This window comes from Euleptes europaea, chromosome 2 (assembly GCF_029931775.1).
Source record: "Euleptes europaea isolate rEulEur1 chromosome 2, rEulEur1.hap1, whole genome shotgun sequence".
In the NCBI taxonomy this organism is placed as follows: domain Eukaryota; kingdom Metazoa; phylum Chordata; class Lepidosauria; order Squamata; family Sphaerodactylidae; genus Euleptes; species Euleptes europaea.
Window position 1 is genome coordinate 91,999,004 of NC_079313.1, and position 18,902 is coordinate 92,017,905.

At 44.0% G+C, this 18,902-nt stretch overlaps 1 protein-coding gene across 4 annotated transcripts; it reads left to right on the forward strand.

The window, feature by feature from the left end:
- Positions 1-1,957: 1,957 nt before the first annotated feature.
- On the forward strand, positions 1,958-18,267 carry DYRK3 (dual specificity tyrosine phosphorylation regulated kinase 3). 4 transcript variants are annotated; one of them, XM_056845540.1, is made up of 3 exons: positions 1,958-2,076; positions 4,455-4,570; positions 16,609-18,267. In XM_056845540.1, the coding sequence occupies exons 1-3, from the start codon at positions 2,034-2,036 to the stop codon at positions 18,178-18,180; spliced, it is 1,731 nt and encodes a 576-aa protein (XP_056701518.1). In that variant the 5' UTR covers positions 1,958-2,033; the 3' UTR covers positions 18,181-18,267. The 4 variants fall into 4 exon arrangements, with proteins under 4 accessions (XP_056701518.1, XP_056701520.1, XP_056701517.1 ...); XM_056845539.1 differs by having other exon boundaries at positions 1,964-2,076; positions 4,459-4,570; XM_056845542.1 differs by lacking the exon at positions 4,455-4,570.
- Positions 18,268-18,902: the final 635 nt, after the last annotated feature.

An 18,902-nucleotide genomic window follows, 5' to 3' on the forward strand; every position in this document is an offset into this window, starting at 1 on the left:
AATGGGGCATGAGGGTAAAGGCCAAACTTATCCCTAAAGCAGAACTTCCAGATGCTACCATTATCTCCTCAGCTGCCCCCCCCCACCTGAAACTGAGGAAGTATAGTGTGCAGTGGGGGAAGACTGGCAACAGTTTGGGGGAAAGTTCAGCTGCCTCTTAGGGCTATGGTTGCTAACTTCCAGGCAGGGCCTGGAGATCTCCCAGAATTGCACCTCATCTCCAGACTACAGAGATCAGTCCCCCTGTAGAAAATGGCTACTTTGGAGGGTAGACTATGGCAATATACCCTTCTGAGGTCCCTCCCCTAACCCCATCTTCCTCAGGCTCTGTCCCCAAATCTCCAGGAAATGACTAAACTGGAGCTGGCAGTCTAGGGTTGCCAACTCTACAATTTGGATAATTGCTGGAGATTTGGGAGCAGCAGAGTCTGGAGAGGGTGGAGTTAGAGGAGGGGCAGGAGCTCAGCAGGGATGTGAGACCATAGAGTGGAGGTCTCCAACCTTTTTGAGACTACGGGCACATTTGGGATTCTGACACAGCATGGTGGGCGCTGCAATTAAATGGCTGCAGCAGAAGGTGGAGCCAGCCACAAAATGACTGCTACAGCTTAACTTCAGTAACACAGTGTAGATCTATGTGCTGTGGTGGCAGCTACTGCCAAATCAATATTTTTTTTAAAAAAATTGCACAGCCTATCAAATCTCCAAATCAATCAGAAGCCTTGCTGGGCAAAAGCCTTACCCGGCCCTACTCACTTCCTAAAAATACTCGGCAGGCACCAGAAAAGGTGTTGGTGGGCACCATGGTGCCCACGAGCACCCTGCTGGGGACTCCTGTCACAGAGTCTACCCTGCAAAGCTGCCATTTCCTCCAGGAGAACTGTTCTCTGTCATCTGGAAGATCACTTGTGATTCTGGCAGAACTCCGGGCCTCACCTGGAGAATGGCAACGCCACGGGGTGTTGCGACCCCCGCAGCCTTCCTCAAAAGAAGCTAATTCCTCAGGCAGAAGGCTGAAGCAAATCTTGGCAGGGCGGGACGATTAGGGAGGTTCTCAGGTAGGAGAGAAAAGGGTTTGCCACGCAGAACACAAAGGAAATCGCACAGGCAAAGAGGTTTGTTTTGTTCGGAAGCCGACGGTATTCTCTGCCATTCAGGATGCAGAAAAAGCAACGGGAGGGAGGTGCATAGGCCCTGGCACACTGGGAAGCCTCTTTTCCTTTTCCACCCTTCTTCATGTGTCCCCTTTTACCAAAGCACCTCCTCTCTTTCTCTCGCTTTTTCTGTGACATACTAAAGATTAATCATGTCCAGTGGGCACTTAGCGGTGCTTCCCAACAGCCTGGCCCTCCTGTGTTGATTGGGAAGAAACTCTCCCGGAGTTTGACAGAGCCAACTCCCACACTGGATTGCAGCCTTAAAAGGCTTCGCGTTCGTTCCTTCCTTCGTTCACCACGTCCTATTCCGGAAACGGGGGGTGGTGGGGGAGAAGGAGGTTCCAAACAACGGGGCAGACCACGGAAACCCCCTCCGCACAAAGGAGCAGCCCCCAAAACGGAAGCCTCTCTAATGTTCTGAGCGAGCCCCCTTTTCCATAGTTCCTGGCCCTGAGGTGTCCTATGGGGGGATGATTGCTGCGGGAAACGAGCTCTTCGCATGCTCAGAGGCACCCCCGTTATTACTTCAGCCGCTCCGACCTCTTGGCGCAAACTGGTTTTATCCCCGTTTCCCACGAAAGTCCTTGAGTTGGTTCGGCGCCCTCCCCCTCCCCCTCCCCACGCAGCCCTTTCCCCCTGCAGAGCCCCTCTCCCTCCCTCCCTCCGCCCCTTCACCGCGCAGGCGCACAGCGGCCAAGCAGATGTTCCCTTAGCAACCGCGCCCTGAGCGCTGCCGCGGCCCCGCCCGCGCGCACAGCCTCGGAGGAGAAAGCGCCCAGCCAGCCCGAGCCGAAGTGGGGGGGACGCCGGAGAGCCGCGCGGGCCTGGGGAGCGGGGTGATGGGGCGTACGGCCCGCGGGCTGCTCCCCCGCCGCCATGATGCTGCTGAGCAGGAAGCCGGAGGGTCCCCTCACCGCAGGTAACGGCCGCCCGTTCTGGGCACATCGCGGGAACGCGACCGGCGGCGGCGGGGGGACGGGCGGTTCTTTTGGGTTCCCCCTTGGACTTCATCCTCCCCCCCCCGCAGTGGTTCCTTCCACTCCGGCCTCTGGGCTCACTAAGGGAGGGGGCGGCTGGATCCGTGAGCGCGTGGGGGGGGGCGCATTGGAGGAGGCCGCGCTGCCTTTTCTCCATCCACGTTGCCCTCCGGGCCTCGCCTAAGGTTGGGCATGTTTTCGGCTGGCTGGCTTTCCGCAAAAGCGGCCCATCCTTCGAGTCTCCGGCTTTGAACGGGAAAGACTCCACTTTCTTTTTTGGGGTGTGTGTGTGTGTGTGTGTTGCTTCCAAATGCTCCCTCTTTGTATCCGATTGTGGGGGCGACAGTGGGAGCGCGGGTTGCGCTCCGTAGCGGCGTTTGCGGGGAGAAGACTTCAGCCTTGCCCAGAGAGGTGCAGGCTGGGGGGGATGGCTTTAGGGAAGGGGCGCGAACGAGGCTGCGGCGCCGGGTCCTGGGCGTGCAGCACGTGCGTTTGTCGTTAAGGGTCGACTCCTCTGCATTGAGGCGCCAGGACCAGGTGGCGGGCCGGGGGCCGGGGTGGGGGGTTCTCGGGGAGCCCTCACTGGTTTCCGTGCGGTTTCCTCGCAAGCAGAGTTGCCTGGGCTGGCAGCCCGTGCCGGGGTGAACGTGCGCGCGCTCGCCGAGCTGGGAACGCAATCCAAACGACGGAAATGCAGACGGGGCCCGGGGAGACGTTTCCTGCAGCTCGGATCCAGGACGGCTTCCCCGGGAGGCCCGTGGCGACTCGCTCCGTCACAGGAGAGATTTTAAAAACGAGGCAGAACAAAGCGGCCGGCGTCCGACTCTAACGGACAAGCTGGCCTGAGTCAGGAGGATTGATGGGGCCGCCCTGTGCCTGACAATAGGGAACGGCTCTGGTTCCCATTGTCTTTTTCTTGGAGTTTGCAACTGTTGTTTTGTTAAGGCTTGGCGAGCTTAACGGCCGCGGAGGGATAAAAAAACGCCATGGGCTGAAATGGTCTGTTATTACTAGGTATTCTGTGGCTTTAAGAGGCTTTGAAGCCAGCTGGATTCCTTCAGACCACTGCCAAATTTTGCATAAGGAAGGAACATTTTTTGCATTTTTCCTTTGGCAACGTTGTCAGTTCTTTTTCCTGTGTTTTCAATTAATGTAGGATGAGCGGTTTTCATTCTTTCTGATCAGCTGTAGTTCCCATGTCTGGGTTTTGCTTTTATTTGCAATCCAAGTTTAAAAGCAAGCCGGAATCTCTGCTGAATAAGATTGTCCTTCACTTCCTTTTCACATTGTGCAGTATTTTCCAGTTTCCATAAATTTTGCAAAAAGTAAGTAGAAAAGGAGAGAGCATGTGGGTTTGGTTTTTTTCTTCTTCGTATTTTTTTTTTTTTTTGTACACTGGTCACCAAAATCTGGAGTATGACAATATTTATCAAAGTCAATTAATTCAACTTTTGGGAGAGAAAGGGATAGGGAGCACAGGCCAAAGTTGGCTGGTTGGGAAGTGACTGAAATGTCTAGTCAGAGATAGACTTTAAAGGCAAAGAACTAGAACATTATTACGAGAACCTTTACTTCTCCATTCTGTGCATGTTTACTTAGACAAGTGATACTGATTCCAGGGGGATTTATTCCCAAAGTAGCATATATGGGATTGTAGCCTTTTTGAAAGTAATCTTGATTTTTTCCCCCAGATCTGGTATTTGTAAAACAGATTCGGTTATGTTCCTGATATTAAGTTGTTGTAGGGAATAATTCTGGAATTTTGCTTCTTTCTCTGTTCTAGTCAGTAGGCAAGTGGTGGTGGGAAATTGGCATGTTTCACATTTGCAGCTCAGCCTGTTTTAAAAGTTTTATATAGTATTTATTGACTCGTTTATGTTGCCATTTGTCAGCATGGGTATTACATACCGCTTCCTAAAGTACACTTTTGAATAAAGACTTTAAGCTGATCTGACACTTTGAAACATCTGGTGAATCCAGTTTAAGAACTCTTGAAAACAAATCCTGAAGCTCCCCTAGTTACTCAAAAGGATGATGATCTTGAATGTAAGACAACTCCCTTAAAAATGTTATACACACAGAAATATTATTGAACTTAACTGTAAGTTGTAGGTGAATGTAAGATGACCCCTCTAGTCTAGTCTTGCCATTGAATAAATACTGTAAGTAACAGTTTTGCCTTAAGACACTAGTAGGCGCTTTACTGTGATATCCTTGCTGTGTTTTAATCCCTGCAAATTAAATGTCTTACTGAAAAAATCATTTGAAATTAGTGTTTGTTGTTAGAGTTTGTTTTGATTGACCTTCTTGTTATTTCCAGCCAGGTTTGGAGATGGCTTGTACGATTCCTACATGAGAATAGATCAAATGAGGTATTCAGATCCTACAAATGAAGACTGCAGCCCTTCTGGACTTCCTGCACTGGGGAGATCTAATGTAAGTCACTTCAACTTGCTTGGATTCTGTTAGAACAAAGCAAGCAGAAGACTGATTCATTAACACAGCAAGACATTAGTACAGCTGTATACATGAGGAAGATAATAGTGAAGTACTGTTCTGTATTAACTTTATCTAGTATGTCTTCTGTACTGGCCCTGACCTGGATGGCCTAGGCTAGCCTGATCTCGTCAGATCTCAGAAGCTAATCAGGGTCAGCCCTGGTTAGTATTTGGATGGGAGACAACCAAGGAATACCAGGGTTGCTGTGCAGAGGAAGGCACTGGCAAACCGCCTCTGTTAGTCTCTTGCCATGAAAACCCCGAAAAGGGGTCGCCATAAGTCGGCTGCGACTTGACGGCACTTTACACGCACACACACACACTTCTGTACTGAATTATCAAGTCAACTTGATCAATACAATTGGTAAACAGCATGATGAAACCTCATGATACTAATCTGCTTTTTGTTTGTTATTAATCTACCAGGTCTTCATGTTCTAATAAGTGCAACCTTGTGAATAAGTTTTGTGGAGGTGATCATCCACCTGCTGTTTTACTTACCTTTGTGCTTCTGTCATTCCTCCTACCAAAGTACTGTAGATTAGAGAGGAGCTCCTGGCATGGGAGACACCCTGGTGTCACCAACACATGTGCACAGAGAAAGGAATGGCATGCTGAAAATCAGCTGTCCTTGCTCGAGAGCTGAGTTAAGAGAATTGACAAGTCTTTCCCAGGTAGGCAGTATGCCTAGTAGCATTCCTAAGCTGGCAGTCTTTCCCTCCTTGGCTGGACATTTCAGGTCATCAAATAAGCCAGAACATTTGTGTGCAAGAAATAAGTGGTATCTAAACTTCCCAATGCCTTTCAAACATGAATGTTCTCTTTTATGGGAAACCGCTCAACATATAGAGGAAGAAATCAATTGATTCAGTTTGGTGTCCAATTTAGTAAGCAGGATTATGTTTTGATGACAAGTAAACAAATCTTGAACATGATGGGGTTTTTCCCCTATTGAAAAATTGTTTCCTTTGGAATAAGCTGCTTGAGGGGAAACAAACAACAAAACACCAGTGGCTGTGAATGTTCTCCCACTGGGGACAGGCAAGCAATGTAGACTGGCCAGTGAGTGCGTTGGTGTATGTGTTGGCCTTCATCCAGAAGGGAGAGAGCTTGCATAGCAGCCTCAGCAACTCTAGATGACTGTGGCTGCTGTATTTGCACTTAGTTTTCAGACAGCGATGCTGGTTTGTGCCACCTTGTCTGCAAGCTGTGTTACTTGTCACTGGCAACTAGGCAAGTGCCTAACTGAAAGGTTTAACTAGTATCTTTCTTTATATCTTATAAGTCTTCGCTCTGTGTGTGTGTGTGTTTTGGGGAACACTACTGTTTTCCTTCACTCGGATTTTTTTTTTTAATGATACATTTCTTAATAAGTGTTATATCTCTTTGTGAGCTAGACAGAGTGTCTCAGTGGGGTTGCAGCTGTTATATCCAGCTGTAGCCACAGTCTTAATTTAAGACAACCTTTAAATACTTTCCAAAGATAAGGAAATTCTATTCTGCATAAAACCAGAGGTTGCCTGTATAGTTTGATAAGTGAGAGAGGAAACTGGTACATATAATTCTATCATCCTGTCATGCCAAGATTGCTTATTGGAAATCTGTGGCTATAAGACAGAGGGAAGAAATGGATTAGCATGTGATAAAGAGATTTAAAGAGAAACATACTGGATCAGATTATGGCTTTTGTAGACCAGTGCATATTCTCTAGAGCTTCAGAGGCATGCTCTCAGTTTTTTTTTAAAAAATCACATGAGTGTGTGTGACTACACGCATAGGGAAATATTGCCAAAGTATCTCATGAAAAAGCTTTAAAGCAGGGATTGCCATTATAAAGTTTTTCTGATGTGGTCCTCAATGCTGCTGAGTTTGCAGTCTCTTGTATACTTAGCTAAAAGCAGAGATGAAAATTTTTCAACTTTCTGAAGACATGTCTTTATATAGGTTCATGCATTCTTTAAGCTGGTTTTATGGTCAGTTTTTGATATGGTCAGTTTTTGATATAATCATAAAAGTATACACCAAAGAAAATCTCTTTGAAAAGAATTCCTGTTAAGCAGTCTTTGTTCAGCCATCTTTACCTCATTTTGTAATCTTTAAAGTACGTGCTCAGTATTCACTTTACACTTGTAATACAAATTCCTTGCTAAAATTGTTACCTTGATGGTAATTCTAGACCAAGTTTATGTGTACCATTGTGTCTGGATTTGTGCATTTGCAAAGCAGCATGTAAACTGCTTTTCTGTAGCCTTCTTCCCAGACCAAAACCAAATAGCTCCTTCTATGCTGGCATCTGCCGCAGAACTTCAGTCTGCCCATGCAGATGTTACCAGAGCAATATAGGTGGAAGATACAAGGAAGTGTTCCCAAAACAACAGCAGCAGTGTGTTAATTACCTCTATGAGAATACCTCATATGATCTCACAAATATCTGTTTAATCTTGCGACAATAGAGCCTATCCATAAACTTTTTTTCTTATGTTGTCTGAGGAATAGCATGTAGCCAAGTCCTGAGTAACATCCATATTTTTCATTGACCATTTATTAAATATGAGCTAAATAAGTAACAGGTAAGTGAAAGTCTGCTTTTCTTCTCAAACCTCAGTTTATTTTTCTGCCTTAAGAACATAAAATGTGTGCCCATATGTGAGTAAGTTTAGTTAGCATATAAAATTGGATTTACTGACCTGTTACCGGTAAGTGTTTCTTAAAATGTCTAGTTTTGCCATTGCAAAAATTGAGTGTTCCCCTCCCCATTTTTTCTGGATCTAAATATTCCTAGGTAGGAATAAGACTCACTTCAATCAGGGGGCTTCTGAGTAAACATGTATTGATGCAATTCACCTGTCCTGAGAGGCCAAATACAAACTTTTAGTTATATTTAGGGAGAGAGACCACCATTGTTTGTTTGATGCCCAGTAGAAATTTGTCTTCAGAGCTACCATGCAGGGAAGCAGTTCTGAAGCACAACATAAAATCAGGGCTAGTCCTCTCTCTCCAGCTCCAAGGTCAGAAGAAGAGCAGGGGATCATCCATGTCAAACTGTTTGGGAGTTGCTTTCCAAAGTATAGGGCCACATGGGAAAAACTCCAATCCTTTCCCTCCCCCTGACCTCAGTGCTGGGGAGAGATCCAACTATCGCTTCCTCCTCCTCCCTCCATCATCATAGTTACCCTCCTCTTCCTATTACATTTCTTCCCCCAGTGGTTCTGAACATGTAATCTGCCTCCTTTTTCCTTCATTTCTCAGTGCATGGGTTGGCACATTGGAAAGGAGGAGGCTTACATGCTCAGCAGTGGCTGGAGATGGGAAGAGGAGATGAGGGGAGCCACGAAGTTGAACCATGTTTGCCAAATTAAGACAAGGAATAGAAATGTGTAATAGAGAAAAGCATTTTACTACGAATGATGTGAAGAATCTGGAATTATTTAGGAGGGCGTGCTGTTTGTCTTCCACTATAAACAAGGTTTTAAAAAGGGTAAAATTACTTTCACATTATCCAATCCTGTTGATTGGTAAAATAAGCCCTCTTTTATATTTCCAGGGATCAAATAATTTGAACTGTAAATTTTTGAACTATGTTTCTAATAATGCTATCATCAGCGCACTTACTAAGGAGTGCTTCCCATCGGACTTACTTTTGAGTAAATAAGCTTAGGGCTGCACTCTTAAGTGGAGTAATACTGAGAGAGCAGTGATGCTTCCAGGCATAAGCTATATGGGGAGCTTTCAAAAAGCTCTAAAGCTGCCGGTACAAAACACCACTTGTGTTGTCAGTCAGTTCTCTTGGCTTCTAACAGCTAGGGTTATGTGCAAAGTATATTGTGGCTCGGGTTTGCAGAGGAAGTGTTGGAAGCAGGGTGATAGGTTGCTTTGAAGTAATGTGATTGGAAAGGGAACTTGAAGTTAAAATTACAATATGGGTCAGTCTGCCAAAAGTCACGTGATCATTCTCCAGCTGGGTCTTCTACTTGCAAGAGGGCCCTTGGCATCCCAGCTGTCCCCATTCAGTTAGCTTACCAAAGCTGGACAATAAGATTTGGAATTCTGACCAGGTGTGAAGCTTGTTGATAGATAGTTGCTGGGGGTGGGGGGGATTTTAGTTTCCCCGTTAATCAGAGCCAAAGTCTCCTGTACAGGAATCGAGGTTTATAATATCCAGCACATTTAGCAGAATTGACAAATTGGAAAAGTGGTGCTGTGGTTTAGAGCTGCTAAAAATGAGGCATAACTATAACATTCTAATATTATTTTGCTCACTCACAGAATGTATAAATTTACGTCAGGTTTATATAATTAGAAGATTATAAATTGTGCAGAATTTCATGTTTAAAGCTCTAAACATTGGAAGATGTGCTGTACATTTCAGGGGAGATGTGCAGCACTAATGGCACAACTGATGGGGGTAGTGGAGGTGACTGGGAGAAACCTTGCTCTGAGTATTCAACCCCTGGAGCTTTAAGACAATAGCAACTCTCGATTAAAGCAACTACCGTATATACCCATGTATAAGCCGACCCGCGTATAAGCTGAGGTGCCTAATTTCTCCCCCCAAATGGGGAAAAATTAGGCACCCGCGTATAAGCCGAGGGTTGGCTTATAACCCCTCCCCCCCCCCGCAGGCTTACCTTCAGGCCCGGCGAAGGCGGTGGTGGCGGTGGCGGGCCCCCCACAGGAGGCTTCCCCCGGCGCGGCCTTCCAGTGGCCGCAGGAGGCCCTCACAGGGCGCTCCTGGCCGGGGGAAGCCGCATGGGCCCGGCAGCGGTGGCGGCGGCGATGGCGGCGGTAAGTTGCCCCCTCCCTCCTCCCCTACCGTATTGACCCACGTATAAGCCGAGGCCGGCTTTTTCAGCCCATTTTTTGGGCTGAAAAACTCGGCTTATACGCGAGTATATACGGTAGGTCCTGATATTACTGCAGTATAGTAATTCTAAAACTTAACAGTACCTTAAGCTACCATTTCTTCCACTACTAAAAGAAATCAAATAAATTTTGTTAGCTTACGGCCTGTGCACACTTAAAGGTAAAAGTAGGCCCCTGTGCAAGCACCTGGTCATTACTGATCCATGGGGTTACATCACATCATGACATTTACTAGGCAGACTGTTTATGGGGTGGTTTGCCATTGCCTTCCCCAGTCGTCTACACTTTACCCCCAGCAAGCTTGGTACTCATTTTACCTACCTTGGAAGGATGGAAAGCTGAGTCCACCTTGAGCTACCTACCTGAAACCGACTTCCATCGGGATCAAACTCAGGTCGTGAGCAGAGCTTGGACTGCAGTACTGCAGCTTACCACTCTGCGCCATGGGGCTCTTCTGAGTAAATACACATTGGACTGAATTGCAAGGATCTTGGTTAATTCCAGGTTGTATTCTAATTATTTATCTTTTTTTTGGTCAGTGTGTATGGGAAAATATTTGTCTTTGTCATTAAATTTCTAAGTGTTTGTGTTGATCTAGATTGATGGGTTTATATCAGAAAGCTTATCTGACTCTAGTAAAACAGTACTGATGGCTTAAAATAACTATTCTTAAAACTAATTTCATAGAAAATGGTGGGGGTAATTATAGGGTTCTGTTTTTCTATCATCTTAGGACTTACAGCATTATTTAGCTCTGTTCCAGTGAGCCAAGACAGTGAAGATAATGGATATATTCCGTAGTGGTTATGATTGATCTGTCAAAGGTCTTAGACATAGTCACTCATAGACTTTGGTGTCACAAATTGTCAGGATATCAGGACCAGCCTGTGATAGGTTGTTCGTTTATGACAGGTAGTGAAAGGTTGTTAGGGGCAACTATGTTTTGTCCACTTGCTGTGTGCTTTGCAGGATCCCCTGAATTCGTATTTTGTCACCCAGGGAGCCAAAATGGAGAACTCTTTCTATGGAGCTTATATGTCTAGATTCCTCATTTGTAAAAGGTGTGAGAACAGCATGCGTGTCTAGAACTTAAAGGGTACGGAGGCGGCGTAAAGGTTTTTAGCACTCAAAATGGTTTGGATTTTGCAACTTGTGGGCCAGTTGTACTGTGCATGGTAGAAAAACTACAATCTGCTGAACATGCGGTGCTCACAATTTTCCACGCGGTGTTTATGGCAAGGAGAAAGGATCCCTTATTCCCCCTTACCGTAAGAGCTTTGAACCTGCTCTGTAAAGGTTGTGGGAAAGAGAATGGGAGGCATTCAATCAGCAGTTTGCCAAGTACTTTGAATGCCCAGTCATATAATACTAAACTAATCATTATTAAAAAGTTCCTGAGGGCTAGCTCTGTTAGTCTATTGCAATGAAAACAAGCAGGCGTCTCGTGGCATTTTAAAGACTAAAGAATTTTTTTATTCTCTAATAAGCTTTTGTGGACTAGAGCCCACTTCCTCACATGCATGAGATACTCATTCCTGAAAACTTGTGCTGCAGTAAGAATTTAAGTCTTTGTTGGCACAAGACTCTTGTTTATCTAAAAAAGTTATCCTTGTTGATTTTTTAATATCTAATTAGTAGCTGAACATTTATATTTATAGCGTATATTTGATAAAATTATCAGCTCAGTTAATAAATTAGATTACAACCTGGAAAACGGCAGCTCTTACCCATAGTGTACATGCAGCAAGCACTTGCTTATTTTTCAGGCTTCTTACAGCAGATAAGTTCATTTCTTTTTAAATTGAGACAATTGTCGCTATTTAAATTTTGCAGTGCTTCCCCAATTGTTATATTGAAAGCTTATATTGTGATTGTCTTGGATGATTTATTTATTTTTATTTTTTAATAATAAATTTATTCAATAAAATAAACAACAGCAAAAACATACAACAATCTTCATAGTTTAAAATACAATATATGTAAACTTAAAAATTTAACCGAATTTCTATATTACAACTTATTCCAATATCCTCATTCATACTCTCCTGCGCAAGCACCGGGTCATTCCTGACCCATGGGGTGATGTCACATCCCGACGTTTTCTAGGCAGACTTTGTTTTACGGGGTGGTTTGCCAGTGCCTTCTCCAGTTGTCTACACTTTACCCTCAGCAAGCCGGGTACTCATTTTACTGACCGCGGAAAGATGGAAGGCTGAGTCAACCTTGAGCTGGCTACCTGAACCCAACTTCCATCGGGATCGAACTCAGGTCGTGAGCAGAGCTTGGACTGCAGTACTGCAGCTTACCACTCTGCACCACGGGGCTCTTCGTTCATACTACCACACCGAATAAACGGTTTAGTCCTCTATAAAATAGCTAGACTATAATCGCAGCACATTGTCCTTTCTAAACTTTGATTATAAGATTTTCCATTTTATTTACAGTTCGTAACCATAGCTCATCTAGACTCATTGTATCACCATTTTTCTGATGTGTTGTTAACTTAATTAATACATATATTTATTTAACTTTAACCAACCATTCCTCTATCTTTGGAGTTGTTTTTTGTTTCCAGTTTCTGGCAAAAGTCATTCTCACAGCAGTTATCATGTGTAACCCCTTACATAGTTTATCTTTAGTTAGGTTAGGGGCTAAATTTATCAAGAGTATCTCATGTTTACATGGGATGTCAATCTCCATTCCAACAGATAGATATTTCACTATTTCAGTCCAGAACGTTTTAGCTCTTTCACACTTCCACCACATATGTATGAAGTCTGCTTGTTTCTTATCACAGTACCAACAACTATCTGTCACTGATTTGTAGATTTTACTTATTCTAATTGGAGTTAAATACCACATATATACCATCTTAGATTTTCTCTTATTTGCAAGCTAACGGAGAAATGTAATCCCTTTGAAAAAATATATTCCCATTCTTGATCACTCAATGGTTTATCTAAGTAATTGTTCCATTTGTCCCTATAACCCAATGTTAAATTTAAATTATCTTTTTAATAAAATTGCATATATTTTTGAAGTTGAAACTTTATCTTGAAGCATTAATTTCTCAAGCTCTGATTTTTCTCTAATTTCAGTTAATTCTTTTTCTTTTAAATTACCATATATACTCATGTATAAGCCGACCCGCGTATAAGCCGAGGTGCCTAATTTTACCCCAAAAATGGGGAAAAATTAGGCACCCGTGTATAAGCCGAGGGTCGGCTTACACAATGCCCCTGCCCCAGGTCGCCCTCCCGCCCGGCCTCCCGGGCCCTCCAGACCCACCCCGACCCCAGTGCCACCCCCTCCCGGGCCCTCCACACCCACCCTGATCCCAGAGCCACCCTAGGGGGGAGGGAGAAGAGCCCCTGAACCCCTTACTCACCGGGAGGACGAGGCCCGCTGATCAGCTGGAGGTGGCGGCAGGGAAGGCACGCAGGCCGGAGGCGGCAGCGAGGCCCTGCCTGAGCGCAGGCAGGCCCTGCAGGCCTCAAAAAAGGCGCGGGGGGGCGGGGCCTGCCTGCACTCAGGCAGGCGCTGCAGGCCTCTCCCAGGCCGCAGAGAAGGCGGGGGGCGGCGGCGGCAGGGGGGGGCGGTGGCGGGGCCTGCAGGCCTCTCCCAGGCCTCAAAAGGGGGGCGGCGGGGCCTGCCTGCACTCAGGCAGGCCCTGCAGGCCTCTCCCAGGCCTCAAAAAAGGCGCGGGGGGCGACGGGGCCTGCCTGCACTCAGGCAGGCCCTGCAGGCCTCTCCCAGGCCGCAGAGAAGGCGCGGGGGGGGGGGGCGGCGGCGGGGCCTTCCTGCACTCAGGCAGGCCCTGCAGGCCTCTCCCAGGCCGCAGAGAAGGCGTGCGGGATGGCGGCGGCAGCGGCGGTAAGTTCCCCCTCCCCCTATCCCTCCTCCCCCTATCCCTCCTCCCCCCTCCCCTCGCCTACCGTATTGACCCGCGTATAAGCCGAGTTGGCTTTTTTCAGCCCTTTTTTTGGGCTGAAAAACTCGGCTTATACGCGAGTATATACGGTATTCCAATACTTTTTCATTTGTAAATATTCTATAAATGTAATATTAACTTCTTTTTTATCCAAAAAATTTCTAGACGTTCTAAATTATTATTATTAATCCAATAATGGTCTTGGATGATTTATTAGTAATTTGCATAACAACTGTTTGATGGACCAGCTCTAACAGTTAAGCAGACAGCTAGTCTGGATACTAACTGTAGACTTAAAATACATACCTGATGAGGCCTCCAAACTCTTGGTATTTGTATGCCTTCTTGACCGTTCTGGGTTGGAGAACAAGAAGAAAACAGGTTTGTTCTCTGTAAGGCTTTTTTTGATGATAGTTTGCTTATGAGAGAAGTTGTCTTTAGGGTACTGTGATAAGAACCAGACAGATGCTAAAAGGAGGATTAATATTTTATAGAAGTTGAAGCTGGTAGTTAATCTCTTCACTCCACCCCCAGAGGGAGATGGGTGGGTAATAGAAACTAGGCAAAGATTGGCATCAAGGATTCATGGGCGGAATTGTTGATGGGTGTTGGAAAGCAGAGGCGAAAACCTGACATGCAGAGAAATGAAGAGTGGAGCTTTCCAGCATTAATGACCTCTGTCAGTTTTCTGCAAGTCCTTGTGTGTGTGCATCCAACTCATTGACTAAGAATTAGACCTCTGCTTAAAAATGAATAATTAGAAACCTGTGTTTGCTTTTTCAGCATGCCTTCAATGTATTTTTCTAGAATGACTGTCACAATGGAGTCCATGTTGTGAAATAACGTATTGCCCCTTAGTAGCTAAAAAAACTGAATCACAACACATCTTTTCCACAGCAGAGAATGGAAGCAGCAACTAAGTCAGGGTATTTGGGAAGGTGAAGAGCCTTTCTTAGACCATGCAGATGGCTAGGATGAAGGAGCCTAAGAATAAGGATGAGGTAGCCAATAAATGACTTTGAAGCGGTATTTCCAGTACTGTGCTTTGCGAAATAAAATGTGCACTCTCTGTGTTATAAAAGCTAGTTTAATTTGAGCTGTCATGATTAAGAGATTCTGGTGCTCACAAAATTAGCAATTTGGTCATAGTGGGGTAATGAAAAAAAAACCTTGTGTTAAGGGGGAGCAGATAAGGAATTTAACATAGCATAGAAACCCCATTTCTTGACCTCTGGGTGTTTATATATGTAATTCTCTTCCAAGATCCTGTCTGCTTCTAAGCCATTAAGCAAATACTTTTCTCGCACTTAGCAAGTTTTTCTCTCTGAGCATGAAAGCTAGAAACTTGTTTTTTTAAAAACAAAGGCTGATATTTTTCTTGTTTGTTCTATGCCAGATGCCATGTGGTTTAGCGTGCAGGCAAAGTTCCCACCACTCTTGGGATAGATTAAGTTCTGGGACCAGGAATGTTTCTCTCTCTTTTTACAGGGAGGAGTCTGAAATAGTTCTGTATGTCTTGGAGGCACCCGGCTGCCTCATATGGTATGCAGCTCCAAAGTTTCCCTTCTCCTGCCTTGCCAGTCAGCTATCAGCTATTTTGTTTTTATTTCTTCTTTTCTCATTTAACTGATCTCAGAAATTCAGTCTTGTGTTTCTTCAGTATTGTTTGCTATCATAACTATTATCCCTTTTTAAACACTATGTTATGTACTATATTTAAGCTAGTAACTCCCCTTTTCCCCCTTCAGTTTAGGTTACAGATATACATTTCATGCTGGAATAAATTACAGTGGACCATTTTTCTTCACTGTGAAATGAAAAGAAGAATCTTTGTGGAATACTTCAGACTCCTGTTGGGACAGGAGAGCAGACACTTTAGTAAATAGAGCTTTTTTGACAACTGAATTCTTTATTCGTTTAAGAGAATTTGTGCCATTTTGATTTATTTGCTGTGAACAGCCTTCTGACTTAGAATTTTACAGTGTCTGTCATTTTTTTTCTACAGTTCAACCATAAGCCCAGCGAAGAATGTGTTACTAAAATGCTTATTCTCTGGATCATATTTTCTATGAGTTCCTGGAAAGGTGTGTGCCTCAAAATGTACTGTCTACATTTTCCAGACAGATTGTAGTTAAGCGACAATCAGGAAGAGCATAGATCTTGAGGTCCGAAAAGCCTACGTTTATTTCTCAACCAATGTCTTAAACTATGTGCAAGTTTGTTATTTCTGGAAGAAGTGTTTGGCTGCTTTATTTGGCTGATAGGTGGTAACTTGCTGTAAATGAACAGGACAGCATCATTTTATGAGTTGTCTTCAGTCTTTAGTATATTTTTACTTAAATGCTGCTATTTTCAGTTTCAGGGGCTGGTTGTCTTTATTTTGAGATTAAAGGCAAAATGGAAAACAGATGTTTCTGCATGATCCACAATTATTGCACATTATAGCACTGCATCTTGCAACTTTCATTCGGTGTTGCACCAAAAGCATAAATCTATGCGTTGTTACTACTGGAGATATAATTTCACACTAATGTACATTTTCCACGCTGAAATCCAGTAGAAACAAAATACATCATGATGTTTTCTTGCCAATTTAAATTTTCCTTTGGGAGCTGTGGAAAATATTTAAGCACTAATTAGCAGAGGGATATTTTTTGCAGGGCTTAAATCTGATTCAAAGTGCTCTTCTAGGTAAGATGTAAACTTTACCCAGTTATGCCTTCAAATACAATTCCACTTGGAGCTACTTGGAACTGTAGTTGCATATTTGAGGGTAACATGGTAACAAAATCATTTGACCCATTGCCCTGGTCAGTATTTCATCCTACTGATCTGGAGGCTTCTGTCATATCCTGCTGCTTCTTGTGTATACCATCTGCATGCTTATTTGTGATATTCTTGCTTCCTTGTATGTATCTGTGCAATGTTTGAACTTGCAGGCAAGTGAATAGCATCAGTTTGTTGGCTGATATTATTATTTTTTACCAGTTTCCAAATGCTGGGATGGAGGAGTATTTGCTTCATAGCTGTTTTTGTGTATGTTAGTCTAAAAACATTATCTTGAAGAATAAAGAAGAATTAGTGTGTTTGTGCTTATTCCATCAGAGAAAATCATGGCATTGTTGCTCTGTTTCATTAAAATGAGAATGAAATACTGAAGACATTTTCTTTCATCCTTATAGGTGACTGCTAACAAGGTCACAATGAAGGATCATCCCTTGACTGGGAGCCAAGTCAAAGTTGAGCAGTTATTTGAAGACTCTGGCAATCGGAGGAGCAGTACTCTCCAGTCATCTGGAATAAATGGCTCTGAGAGGTCCTTCCCTACTCCAGGAAAAGAGAAAAGCATAGACAACATAAGCACCACCAAAACTAGTGGCAGCTCGTTGAAAGCACATAAAACTGGTAGTCAGACTCCAGATCAAGCATTGAAGCAATACAAACACCAGTTAACAGCCTATGAGCAGCAAGAAATATTTAACTTTTCTGAAATTTATTTTGTGGGTCCAAATGCAAAGAAAAGGCAAGGAGTCATTGGTGGCCCCAACAATGGTGGATATGATGATGAACAAGGCAGCTATATTCATGTGCCTCACGACCATCTTGCCTACCGATATGAAGTACTTAAAATAATTGGAAAAGGCAGTTTTGGCCAGGTAGCTAAAGTTTATGACCACAAGCACCACCAGCATTTGGCCTTAAAAATGGTACGTAACGAGAAGAGGTTTCATCGCCAAGCAGCAGAAGAAATCCGGATTTTGGAGCATCTCAGAAAACAGGATAAAACTGGCAGCATGAATGTTATCCACATGCTGGAGAGTTTCACCTTTCGGAATCACATATGCATGACTTTTGAGCTCTTGAGCATGAACATGTATGAGCTGATTAAAAGAAACAAGTTTCAAGGCTTCAGCGTGCAGCTTGTGCGCAAGTTTGCCCACTCCATACTGCTGTGTTTGGAGGCTCTACATAAAAACAAAATCATACACTGTGATCTGAAGCCCGAGAATATTCTCCTAAAGCAGCAGGGACGGAGTGGAATCAAAGTGATTGATTTTGGGTCCAGCTGTTTTGAGCACCAAAGAGTCTACACTTATATCCAGTCTCGATTCTACAGAGCCCCTGAAGTCATTCTGGGAAGCCGTTATGGGATGTCCATAGACATGTGGAGCTTTGGCTGCATTCTGGTGGAACTGTTGACTGGTTACCCTCTCTTTCCTGGAGAAGATGAGGGTGACCAGCTAGCTTGTATGATGGAGCTCCTTGGAATGCCACCACAGAAGCTTCTGGATGCATCCAAACGAGCGAAGAACTTCATCAACTCAAAAGGTCATCCTCGCTATTGTACACTCACAACACAGTCAGATGGAAAAATGACCCTGAGCGGCAGCAGATCACGTAGGGGGAAAATGCGCGGTGCTCCTGGCAACAAGGACTGGGTCACAGCATTAAAAGGCTGTGATGATGCTTTGTTTATAGAATTCTTAAAAGAATGTCTTAACTGGGATCCTTCTGCACGAATGACTCCTACCCAAGCTTTAAGACATCCTTGGATTTGTAAACGAGTACCCAAGCCACCCAGCATGGACAAAACACCAGGCAAACGGATTGCTCATTATACAAGCTCTTTCCCAGGGATAGGTTCCAGATTACCCCCCGTTGTTGGGGTGGCCAGCAAACTGAGAGCTAATCTAATGTCTGACTCAAATGCCAGTATACCTCTATGTACTGTGCTACCAAAATTGGTCAGCTAATAGAGAATTATGTATTCCCAGAGTACATACCCTGTGTTTTTAATTATCTCTTTGAAACTTGTAAGTTGACTAAATGCAGAGGTCTTTTAAAAAGAGAGAGATTTGATTTTTATTGAACTAAATCTTGCATAAAAACTGAATCTAAACAATTAGCATTTTAAGGGCTATGATTTATCAAGTTGTTTCAGCTGGAATGTGGTGCTTGTTATGTCACTTTTGATAGGTCAGCACATTTGTTTGTTCGATGAGGTTACGCACTGTGTAACAGATGGATTTTATAGTGCCATTGTAATAAAGCTCAAAAACCACTTGTCATGTGGACAGTCTCACTTAGCAGATGATTTACTGCAAAACAGTGGGAGGATATTTAAATTGTTCATTTCATTAATCCACAAATGAATGTATTTTACAGAACAATGGTTCAAATCATATATTTTTTGCTATGGAGATACCATTGCTTGAACTCTGCGTTTAATGCACTTGGTTCTCTTTCCCAATCTCAGCAGCCTAAATTTATTGAATGCACAGTTTGGGATTAGTTTGTGAAGGTAGAAATGTATCCAGAAAGGTTTTCCGAGTAAGTTGCTTTAAGTTACAGTGAATGTCATCATCACTTCTGGGCAAGTGCAATTTTCAGTGTTCAACATTATCAGTAATGTTTTGAGAAGTTAGAAACACCAAGCATTTAATATGAAAGATGACAGTGTCCTGCTGCCCCCGAA